Source organism: Phragmites australis, chromosome 23 (assembly GCF_958298935.1).
Source record: "Phragmites australis chromosome 23, lpPhrAust1.1, whole genome shotgun sequence".
Lineage (NCBI taxonomy): Eukaryota > Viridiplantae > Streptophyta > Magnoliopsida > Poales > Poaceae > Phragmites > Phragmites australis.
Window position 1 is genome coordinate 622,414 of NC_084943.1, and position 12,882 is coordinate 635,295.

The 12,882-nt window shown below is 42.9% G+C and overlaps 1 protein-coding gene and 1 non-coding gene across 2 annotated transcripts; both read right to left on the reverse strand.

Annotated features, from left to right (window-relative positions):
• LOC133905772 (protein S40-7-like) lies at window positions 1-1,049 on the reverse strand. Its single transcript, XM_062347533.1, has one exon. It carries the CDS (start codon window positions 850-852, stop codon window positions 424-426), a length of 429 nt encoding a protein of 142 aa, XP_062203517.1. The 5' UTR covers window positions 853-1,049; the 3' UTR covers window positions 1-423.
• A 585-nt stretch (window positions 1,050-1,634) lies between these two features.
• Window positions 1,635-1,708, reverse strand: TRNAE-UUC (transfer RNA glutamic acid (anticodon UUC)). Its single transcript has one exon. It is a non-coding gene; the product is annotated as a tRNA-Glu (tRNA).
• Between the last annotated feature and the right edge of the window lie 11,174 nt (window positions 1,709-12,882).

A 12,882-nucleotide genomic window follows, 5' to 3' on the forward strand; every position in this document is an offset into this window, starting at 1 on the left:
TTGCATTTTTGGCACCCATTTTAGGCCTGAATCATTCCAAGAAGCTCCCAATTCAGGGACTATTAGCAAATTGCCAAACATAAGCATAGAACTCGCTATGATTCATAAGAAACTACGTTTCCTATACCACCCAACCACTAATTTCTTCCCCTTATGGCTCCTAAAAAAAAATTGTTTCTCAAGACAGCATGCAAATCGAACAAATATAAGGGCCAAAATTTGCATATATATATGTGATGGAATGGAACGACACTGTTATTACATCGTGCTATACTCCTTGCTCACTCATGTCACCTCACCTCAATTCTTTGAATCCCCATCTCTTCAGGGGAAGAAATCAAAACAGCCGGATCGGAACCCACAATTGAGAAAATAAATGGTCAAAAATTTATGACGAAAGCGACGTGACGACTCGCCTCCGACTCAATCGAGGAAGCCGGTGCGGCGCAGGACGGCGTTGCGGACGCGGCGGAGGTCGCGGCCCTTGAGCGTCCTCCCGGCGCCCTCCAGTATCGAGCTGTGCGCGGCCGCACGGCGCGCGACGACCTCGTGCGGCGGGACCATGGCCTCCCCGACGTCCTCCCACCCGCCCACGCCGGCCTGGGCCCACCTCCCCCTCCGTGCCATCACATCCGAAGGTATCCGCACCGGCGCCGACCTCGCCATCGTGGACGCGGTCAGCGCGGTGCGCTTCTTCTTATTCTTACCGTCCTCCTCCGGGAGCGCGGAGAGGAGGCCAAGGCCGCGCGGGGACGAGGCGGAGGCGGGCCAGAGGACGTCGAGCTCGAGGAGGTCGCCGTCGGCGGCCGCCGGGACGGGGATGGGTGGACGGGAGAGAAGGAGACGGTCCATCGTGGTTGCTCCGGGGATCACCAGTACGGCGAATCTCCGGCGATGTGGCGGCGCTCCGGCATGAGAAGTGCGCGCGCGAACGAGCGAGGACACGATACCGGCGGCGAGGGGAGGCGGGCGCGGTGGAGCGAGAGCTTATACTTTTCCATTCTTGCAATTTGGTCCTTTGGGTTCTACGAAATATGGTTTTCATCCTGCGGTTGTTTTGACCAAAAATGCGTGGCCTTCTTTCAAAATACGGGCATCTGCTTAAGGCCACCCACAGCGTACATGAAGCTTCAAATTCCACCTTGCCACCACATTATACCGATGCTTGATTTTCTTTTTACCTGCAGTGTGTGGCATTGCATTGCTTACTTTCTTTTTTTGGGCCCACGGCACATTATAAAAAATAAAATGGGGCCGAGCGAGAACACGAGACCCTGCCACGCTGCAAAGGAGATCCTCCTACATGATGATCGCTCACACGTGTCAATCAGCGGTAATGTCCTAGTCCTCCACTAGGTGCCATCCATGCCGACTGCATCCACCTATTGCAATCGCATGGTTGAGACTATACGAAAGAATGCATCTCAAAAGTTAGACTTTACCAACGAGTAATAGATGTTTTTTTTTATAACAAAACTGATGTTATGGAGAAGAACCCAATGCAACAGCGCCAATGAACCTTCAGTGCGTACAAACAGGCATCATCTAGAAATTTGTTGCAGCTCATGAGTCTCAGACCTTGCAAATTGCAATATGAAAAGCATTATATATTATAGGAGAAAGAAACAAAAATCTTCCATTGCCGGGATTTGAACCCGGGTCGCCTGGGTGAAAGCCAGGTATCCTAACCGGACTAGACGACAATGGATTTGTGTTGTTGATGGTTCATATTACCACTTCATCTCTATAGGAACCCAGTCTGTTTTGCTCAGACGATAATCTGGAAGTGAGGGCGTGTTGCAATGATGTATCAAGTCTGGAAGCGACAGCGACACTGATCAGACTTCAGACTCGCCTTTCTTGTTGTGTCACTGAATCCTGACACTACAAACCAACGGGACCGTAAATCACATACATCTCATGTTCACAATCGGACATGACCTGATGATATAGAAACAGATGCTGATGATATAGGGGTCGGAGAAGTGCTCATGCAGGAAGGTCACCCATTGGCATATATAAGCAAAGCTCTTGGGCAAAGGACAAAAGGGCTATCTACATATGAAAAAAGAGTACCTGGCAATACTGATAGCAGTTGAGAAGTGGAGGCCATATTTGCAACATGGAGAATTCCTTATCTATACAGATCAGAGAAGTTTAGCACACTTAAGTGAACAGAGATTAAACACACACTGATAACAGAAGGTGTTTACTAAACTTTTGGGCCTGCAGTAGAAAATTGTTTAAAAAAGGGTTCTGATAAGTCGCTGATGCCCTCTCCAAAAAGGTTACTCGTGACTATCAATGTGTTGTTGTTTCTCAATGCAACCCACAATGGCTAGATGAAGTTATTATGAGTTATCAGAATGATGCCTCTGCTCAAGAACGCATTACCAAGCTGTCTTTGGATGCTTCTGCAGTAACTAATTTTACTCTACAAGATGGCATTCTCAGGTACAAGAATAGAGTTTGGATTGGGTCTGATTCTGAACTGCATAAGAAAGTTATGCAGGCGCTCTGTTGACGATCGAAATTAACATACTGGGAAGAATTTCAGTTCTAGAAATTTTCTGGTTCGCTGGTGAACAGTACCCCGACTAGCGAACAGCAACCGTGACCGGATGGTCCGTAACCTCCGGCAAGCGAACAGTAACCTCCGACCAATAAACAGTGATTCCAGATCAGTAAATAGTGATTTCAGACCACTGAGTACGATCAGTGATTATGACCAATGACAAGACGACCAGTGATCATAGTTTATTCCTGTAGTTGGTCTCCGCACAGATGGAAGAGTTGATCGAATCTAAGAAGACCGAACTACATTAAAGCGTATTTGGGTAGATATACGGGAGTTTTACGTATTTAAATAAAAAATATATGTTTGTTATAGAAAGTTGGAGATCAGGTAGGTATAGCCGAATTATATCTGTAAGTCTTATTCGGTTTGAATTAGAAGTCATGATTTCTTACGGCTAAGACCTGCTACCCTTTAAATACGAGAGGGTCATAGCTGATTGAGGACATCAACCAATCGATCAAACATAATTTATACTATCTTTCATCTTTTGCCTAGCTCTTGTAGTCCTGTTCCTTCTTCTTCCTCTTCCTGCTGCTACTCGTTCTTGATCTCGATGACCAAGGACAAGCCGCCGGCTAACCGTGCCCTGACGGGGTCCCTTCTGGATGCGATTTGCTGATGAAGATTCATTGCCGCAGTGCCAAACTGGGCTTCCTAGGTGCTGCTCGTTGGGTTACTTATCCTTTGCCGATTTGCTCGTAAATCGGTCGCTCGTTGCCGCGAAAGCGCAATAGTTACCCCCATTGTTATACGTCCTGCGCGTGTCACTGCTGATTGCACATGAGGTGCTCGTGTGTTGGCACGAGGATCTATATTTTTGTGCGAACACATTTTGGCGACTCCGCTGGGGAATCGACTTCTTCAGTCATGGCGCAATATGGACTTGATCAACTCCAACAACTTTATCACGCCATCCATCTACGCCACGTCTGAGGTACAATTTGCAAGTACATTAAATATATCTGTAAATGCTGCTATGTTTGTGTTCTATAGTCATGAAAGTACTATGTAAGGACTATATGGTGGTAATAGTATACAATATACCATATTGAATAATGCCAGTACATTGAATTTCAATAATATTAGTAACATGCAGTAAGAATTTGTACTTCATAATTCATCGGCAATATTTGCATCACCTAGTGTGTCACAAACTAGCATACCGATGAATAATCATTACGGCCGAATTGATATGATGGGTTTAGCCAATAATTAAGAGCCATCACATATTAATAATTTTACTAGTGTACAACAGGAAATTAGACCTCTTGATTCATCGGCAAGTGTTTCACCATTTATACTTACACAACAAGCTATGCTGATGAATGAGATGTATGGCCGTAGTAATATTGATCATTCGGCCAATTATATTGAATCACCATATGCTACACCATATGTCACTAAAACGGATGTTACACCCTATGCTTTTTCAGCACTATATGCAACACCTAATGCGTATAATTCGGCTCCATACGCCACTGATGATTATGACCGAATAGATGAGAATTCAGCAAGTATGCATGTATCTCCATACAACACTGTAGCATATAGTGTATCTCCCACACTACCCCAAATTTTTTGTATTCCTTGTAATTCATTGCCAGAAACTTATTTTAATGTTCCCCAATAAGATATATCATATGTACAGCCCACAACGTCATATTCTTGTGATACCCTAAAGCCATATATTTTTAGCCCAGAACAACAAGCTGATTTTGTGTTTACTCAGCTCACAACCGAGCAACATATAGGGTCTAAAAGTATCGGGGGGCAACCTGACATGAAAAGAGATGAAGCACATAGGATATGTGAAACATTTTTGGGGTCTAAAGGTAGGAAAGAATTAATTGATTCAATGTGGAAGATTGTGAGTTCCTATAATTCAAATGTGGAATCAGAGTCGGTTTTAGAAATTGAAAAGCCGGTTGTAATTGAAAGTAAAGAACAAAAGCCGACTACTGTCGAATTGACGGCTATGCTTGAGATAAAGGAAGCTATGGTGCTACCATCTGAATTTCGTGCTAAAACAATTGATGATCAAGACCGAAATAAAGGTGTTTCGATCATAGCTGATGTAAATAGTAGCAACAAATCTATGCTTAATGAATTATCTAAAGAAGATAATAGCGCGATTGAAGCGGAATTGCAAGAACATCGGAAGAAGCTACGTCCGTGCTATCAGAAGACAAAGCATGGTGTCATTAAGATAAAAGCGATTTCATCCATTGATGCCCTGCTAAAAGAGGTACGATCTGAAATTATGTTATCTGCTTCCCAATATGATATTATGGACTCTATGCTTTATGATTCTGAAAGATTGGGTAAAGAGTATAATGTAAGCAAACAATTAGGTTCGAGTATGAATATAAAAAAGTCGATTACTATTGCATACCAACGGTTGATTAGCGGTCATAGTAATACGGTTCCATGCCCATGGGGTTTTAAAGTGCAAGAACTTGCAAAATTCCCGGGTAAAGATAGTAGAATCACTAGAGGATTCGTCGGCCAAGTTATTATGTCATATAGGAATGCCGATAATGGTAATACATTCAAGTTAGGATTATTCTCATACCATCTTTACTAGGCAGTATATTTATGTGGATTACTTTACTTGTTCTACACTCGGTCTACACTTGGTCACAAATGGAGCATAAGTTTTATGATTATTTTGGATTTAGAGATACAAGACCGAGACTGAAATTTGAAGAGACCGACATTAATATAGTAGAAGATAACTCTAAGATATCGAACAAGATGAGTACAAGTAAATGTATAGCCGAGTGGGTTGATATCAAATCTGAACCATTTGTTTGTTTAACTTTGAAACCATCTCCGCAAAAGAATTGGCTAAGAAAGAAAAACTACATATTTCATTTTAACATGTGTGACCAGATTTTTTATAGTTTATTACAAGAGAAACGTATTAGATTACTTGGTCATCATGTTATACTTTCATGTGAAGAATTATGACAACGTACATATTGCAAATGGCATAATTTATTTACTCATGCTGCTAATGATTGCAATGTGTTTCGCCGGTAAGTACAATCGGTTATTAGTGAAGGTCGATTAAAGTTTGCAAAACATTTAGAGACAGGAAGCATAAAGTAGATAAGCCATCTTTTCATGTAAGTATGTCTGGTAGTGAAAACAAGAAAGTGTTAATTCGGTCAAAATAGGCTGTACAATAAAAGACAAGAAGGTTGCAATAGTTAGTAAGATTAATAATGATAGAACTAGTAAAGCTAGTAATATTATAGACAATAATAAGAATATGAATTTTTTAAAATACACTATCATGCTTCCCATGCCAGCGTTCTTGGTCCGCGTTGCATGCATAGCTGCGCGCACTCGCGGCGGTTGCTTAGGACGAAGTCTCTAGCTAGCTATAGCAAAGCTTTTCCAAGTAGTGTTGCAGCTAATGGTGTAAGACTTGGGAGGTTGTATGTACGAGTATAGGTGTTTGGTTTCATTTGAATTTTATGCTCTCTTGACTGATTTTGTGTGAAGAACATTTCGTGGAATTTCTTGCCTACAGAAATAAAGGCACGCACATAAGTGCAGTTGTGACACAACTAATGGAAAGCCTACCCTAACTAGAGTTTAATCGAGTTTAAGGCAAATAACTCGTTTTGTCCATGGGCCGGTCTGCACGCTCATGCTCCTAGCTGGCCGGGCCACAACATCCAAAATTCCGATGACCTTCCCGGGCATTTCGAGCAGGTTTTCAACATCTTTCATCTTTGCAACACCAACCCTCTCTCTCTCTCTCATCTATAATAGAGTCTCTGCACCACCATTGGAGGCAGACCGGCCTGTCGCAGAGGGACATTCTAACGGAAGGTTTTGCATTGCGCCTGCTGGACACTTGGACAGTGGGCATGTAAGCAACGAAGGAACTAGACAATGACAATTTATGATCGACACAATTCGATTTGTTTCCTGGCTACCAAGCGTCAAAGCTCGGCCATTATCTCGTTTATATCACTGAACCTAGCTAGCTAGACTAGATAGTGTGTTGGTAAGCATGACTGTAATTGGAGGTGCTACTAGCAAAAAGTTTCAGGTTTGGCGAACACGAACAATTCGTTCAGTCTTCAGAGGTAAACTAACATTTCATTCGCTGTACAAGCCTTTTGTTTGTAGAGAAAATCATTCCAAAAACATGAGTACGTACGATCTCAAATGAGACTGTGACTTCACACAGCTACTACAGTTAATGGGGGTCGGATTTGTAAGCTGAATCGTCAAAAAAATAGAAATTGTAACGCATAGAACATTGTCCGCGCTAGCTGCATGTCCTTCAGCGAAAGTCTGCTTCCACGCAACTTCAGCGAAGTCTGCTTCACGCAACCCTTCAGCGAAGTCTGCTTCCACGCAAAACAAGAAGTCGTCTGCGTCTACTTCTTTCAGTGGCATCGCGCATCACATAATCGAAGTCAAGAATTGAATAGTTGGAACTTCAGCACTAATACTGGAGCAGCTTGTCATTTCTTAAAGCAGATTTCAGTTGTTCTGATCCAACAGAATCTCGGGGGGGGGGGGGGGGGAAGCAATGCTAGCTGAGTTGCTGTCAGCAAAGAAGAATTATTTTCTGGCAATTTGGCCATATTCTTTTGCGAAGAAACAGTAGCTTAGCTTCTTGCATTGAACTTACACAGCTGTCCCTTTATCCTTTTCTGCCTTGTTTGATAGGTGGCTTCAGGATCAAAACAGAGCTTCTAGTATAATCTCTCTTGGTGTAACTATGCCGTGTTAACTAATCATAGCACAGCAACAGTCTTTAAAAGATAAAAAGAATACTGCAACAATCGGTATGCCAAACTTCTGATAACAATGCTACTAAACCTTAAAAATGGCTGGTAGAGTGCAACCCAAGTTGCCTCACAAGTACATAGGCCATCCTAATCAAGTTCTCCAATACTAGTAATACTACTCACTGTTACACTTTTGATTTTCGACTCCTCACCAACCAGTCCAGTAGGAGCCTGTACTACGGTCGGATACGGCAGAATGTTGTTTCAACTTAATTGCCACGCATGTGTATTGCTTCGGCAAAGATTAAATGCCTGAAAACTCAAATTAGCTGGCACTTGATTAGTCATATAATTGTGCAAACCCCAAGTTAAATAATGATTCATCATCTATTGTTGGCTGTTGGGTCTGTTATTCAGAAATGCTACTGCTGGTGCTTGGGACCTGAACTCTAAACCTGAAGCTTGCTTACTTCTGAAGATCGAATTCTACCAAAAATTCCTCTTGTTGTGGGTGCATCCACATCCAATCCAGAGGAGAGCACATGCACATCACGCGACCAGCAGAAGAATCCTATATCCTCTTCATTTCTCTTGTTAATGCGCTAGCAGATCTTGTCTCTGCCACCTGAAGAACTCTGAAATTTATTGTGCCATCAGATGATGAATGGCATTGGCATCTTTATTGTTGCAAATCCACAGCAATGGATAATGTCTAGATGGAAAATAGCGAAATGCTTTGCCAATTTATGGAGCCAGAAAGCTGTACTGATGCAGTTCAAAAAGAAGAAAAAAAAAAGGAAAGGAAGTTGTACCCATGCATAGCAGCAGCAAGTAGGGTAAGTTGATGAACAACGTGAAATTTATTAAAGAAAAATGGTTTCTTCCGGTTCAGTACTGCATTGCTTATGATGGACTGCTTTCAGTACGTGTCAATTAAACGCGTCAGTGGCAAATCCTGGTACAAAACATGATGGAGCAGGTATTTGGTAGTCTTTTCGGCCATTTATTCTGTAACTTTAATCTTTTGCACCTTGCAGCCAAGTGAGACTTTTAGGGGCGTTTGGTTGCTGTATGCTTGAGTCTGACCTGTATTTGTGAGTTAGGTTCATCTTAGCCAGGCCGAGTGCATGCGGTAGCAATTTGTTTGGTTGGCTGCATATGTTCAATCTGGTTGAGAAGCGATTTTGTTTGGTTGCTCAGTGCCGATTTTGCATGAGATTGAAATAAAAAAAGCAAGTGTTAACATGATATTTATTTTACATAAATACACTCTATAGTACTTAATTTATCATATTAAGCCTTAATCTAAATTGAAATGTATTAATATGAGTTAATACTCACTAATTATATACAAATACTATCATTAGTTGAGCCAGATCTGCATCCCACGAGCCCTCAGCATTCTTAGAAGATACCCCCATCGTTATGGGACGGAATGCTTGCTCGGTTGGTAAAGGGTGCCACCCTGCTCCAGGCTCGAACCTGTGTGCTCATTTGCTTTTTAAATAGACGCCAAAGCTCATGGCATAATTTCAAAATATACATATATGTTAGGAATTGAAGAGAGAATATGTAACATGCATTTACTTACAAAATTGATAAAGAGTGAAATATAAAAAGTAATAAGGCAAAAGAAAAGAAAAGAAAAGTTCATTAAATCTACCTGCACACCTCGTACAGGCTGGTGGTTCATATTGAGTTCTCTTTTAACTTGAGTTTCTGAGTACATATTTTCTTCTTCATAGTAGAGAATTGTTTAGGCCTCCTAGTTAACCACCTTTCCTACTTTAGAACAAGAGTGCAAAACATTACAAGATATATAAGTAAGAGAAAGGAAATTAAAATGGATGGAGTACACATGGGGCATTTGTTTGGACTTTGCTAGTCCTAGGTAGGGTCCAACGGGAGACAGGAACACCTAATGATCAGTTAAATCATTCAAGTACTCTACAATGATCAATGGTCCTACATGATCAATTTAATACACGTCCATTTAGGATGAGAGCTGATGTGAGAATAAGCTAGCTTGTTGAAGAAACTAACTGGTCACGATAGCCAACACATGCACACAACAAAGAACGTGCCTTCAGCACGATGGTAAGGCATCGGGGTTGTGCCGAATCCAGCCGGGCTTCTAGTCCGGCTGTCGCACGGGAGTTCCGATTTATTTCGGATTTCTTCAGTTTCTCCGGCGTGGTGCTACAGAAAGGATTACGACGTGCTCGTCGTCTACGGGATTCTTGATAGGTCCTGGTGATCTTTGGATGGACGTTTTCTTCAAGCTGTGTGTAGTTGTAGAGCTAGCATGTGCGTGCGTTAGGTGTGCGTGGAGTGGGTGCGTGTGTGAGGGGTGAGTGCGCGCGCGTTCATGTTCAGATACTACAGCTGTATTCAGTGGTGAAGAGTAAAAAAAAAAAACAAAGAAATTGCACCGGAGAGGAAACCCAGCGTCTATCGCTACTGTTCGTGGCCCCGCAGCATTAAACAGCCTCCACCAGCCTCCCGCACCGTCGGCAGGCTCGCCGCGCCACCATGTTGGATTGAAACGCCGGACGGTCAGTCTGCCGTGCCGCCATGCTCTCCGCGCCACTGCACAGGTGGGAGAGAGGAGGAGCTAGCACACCCAACGCCGCCGAGATGCTCACCGGTGCCAGGGCCGCCGACGCGCCCTCCCGCTCGGCGGGACGTCGATTCGCAAAATCTGAAGCATGGCCATGCTCGGCCGCGTACACGGCAGCTCCCTCGACTGCCCGCGCCGCCACGCGCCGCGCAATTTTCCGCCCGCTGCGCAGCGCGCGCGGCTGCCTGTCTGATACGATACGAGCGCCACCCTTCCCTGCTGCTCCTCCATGACCAGCTCGCCGTGCAGCCTCGCGTCACCCGCCTGCTGGAGGAACAGGGAGGGAACCTGCTGTTGAGACTTGAGAGAATGGGAGGAGAACAGACAAGAAACAAAAAAAAAAAGGAACAAATCTGTCGTGGCCCAAGTTTTTGAAATCATGCGTTGGAGAGTTTCTTTCCTAAGTTGTGTTACGGTAAGACTACTCACAGTGAGAGATTTCATAGTTATGTTTCCAAGAGGGTGACATAAGTAAAAATATACTCCCTCTATTTTCAAATACTTGACAATTTGACTTTAATTCGGTCAAATTTTTAAACCATCAATAACTTTTAAAATACTTAGTTTGGAAAAAACATAAAAATCATAAGTGTAGATTTGTTTTGAAAATACATTCATAATATTATATTTTTATTATATATTATAACTATATTCTAATAGAAAATGATAATAAGGTTGCACATCCAAGACCGTGAAAAATCAAAATTGTCAAGTATTTAAAAATGGAGGAAATATTTAGTTAATGGTTGAAATAGTCTCTTATAATGTATTTTTCATTTTATTGTTTTATAGGAAACATATTGTTATCGTAACTATATTAGAAAGAGTGCTCAGTGATTTCATCCACATAAAACATTTTTCTTATCTCTTTATTATTTCTTTGCTACATCACCAAAAATGCTAACATAATGTTCTATTTAATGAGAATGAAAATCCTATTAGAAGTAGTCTAAGAAACAGCAGAGCAATTTCGCACTGGGAGTGTGTAATACTGATTTTTTTTTGAGAGAGAAAAAAAAGGTTTTGACCAAAAAGTTGACTTTTGATCCGTTACTCGTATGGACGATCGGAGACCGTGGTTGCGTTCATCTCGTCGAGACGAACCTATTTTACTATTTATATATCCGTTCCGGGTACTTTGTGACCCATAGCAAGTCCAATAAATTTAGACCATTCGTTGTTTAAAAAAAAAGAGATAAGTGTCGGATGGATCGGTCCTCAACCCGATCCATCCAGACACTTCGAGCCGCTCGCGATCATCTCTCTCTCTCTGTGTGTGTGTGTCGCGCGCCAGAGCTCATCGCCGAGCTCCCGCCGCCGCCGAGCCGCCGCTGCGCCGCCACCGTCCGCCGCGCGCCGCCGTCGCACCGGACCAGCACGTCGCCGCACCACTCCTGCTCGCCGAGCGCCGGGTGGTCGCGCGTCTGGGCGCTGTGCGCCGCTGCGCTGCTCCTGTCGCGGCGCCGCCGCCTGCTTGCGTCGTGCGCCGCTGCCCCCCCCCCCCCCCCCCGGTTGCGCCGCTGCAACTGTCGTAGAGGCAAGCCAGCAGCCAGAGCAGCCGGCCGAAGAGAAGCAGGAAGAAGAAGCCAGGAAGAAAAGGAAGAAAGAGAAAGGAAAAAGGAGAGAGAAGAAAAAAAAAGGAGAAAAGGAAAAAAAGGGGGGGAAAGAGAAAAAGAAGAAAAAGGGAAAAATTGGAAATTTCGGATTTTCGTCGGATTCATCGTCAATCTTTCGAAGGCGATTTCTCGGTAATTTCTGGACATTTGTGGTTGGATTAAATCAAATCAAGCAATTCGTGTCGTATCATTTCATGTGATCAATAGTTTGATTCGTTTTGATAATCGTTGTTGATTCGAAAGTCGAAGTATTCTTTTCGTTCATCGGAGCAAAGTCTAATTAGTGAGAATTTTGGTTCGACTCTGAATTGGAAATAGTGTATCATTTAATGTGATACAATTTTCTATTTAGTTTTCCGAAATATAGGCGTACCGATGGCGTGGACGTTATTCTTTTTGGGTAATTGGTTTAGGTGCTTTTGGCATATTAGCGTGTGTCCTCTTCTACTTCGTCGTTGTGGCATCGTTGTACTAATGGTGTGTTTGTTCAGGTGGTGCGACCTCACGTCACGACTAGTGCCCGGCTTCATCGTCGGTAAAGACAAGTGATTGTAGCGAATGGCTACGCTTTAACCTCTTATTGAGTTACCTACATTCTTTAATTACAAGGCATTCATCTAATCTGAATAACTGATTATGAGCTGGTTACTATGTTGTTTACGTTTTCAGAAGTTTCCTCGACGTTTGATTTATGAAGTGCAGTAAGCACGATATGCCATTCTGCAGTTGTTCATTATTATTTTATGCAATATTTTTTTAAGTCTCAAGCATATTTCGGGAGTTATGTTAGTTATGCTTGAAGCACGTCATACATATACATCTCATGTATTGGAAGTTTGTCGTCGTCTTCTGGCCGCGACTGTACCGGTACAGCACCGTATGTCACCCGAGGAGGGGTACGGTGCACACCCTTACGTTACCCGAGGAGGGGTAAGGGTGAGGAGAGTATGTCATGTGCATGGCTATATCTTCTTATGAAATTCAATGGGTTATTCGTATCAAATCTTATTTCCTTTAGTTAGCTTATATATAGATATATATGCGGCTCTGAAGGCTTATACCAACCGAATGTTAAAATGATTAATGTTATCGTTGGACTTGCTTAGTCATAATTGTTTCTCCTAGTGTTGGCGGTCTGTTTCATTACTAGTTTCTATTTAGAATTGTTAGCACATTCATCTGTGGCTAAATAGCTTTTTGTTAAAGTACCTTTCTCTTGCTGAGATTTTCGAATCTCACTCGTGCTTTCTTTCCAGGTTTCTTTTGAGGTGTCAATCACTTGCGGGATGGGTAGCTACACGTCGCCTGCGC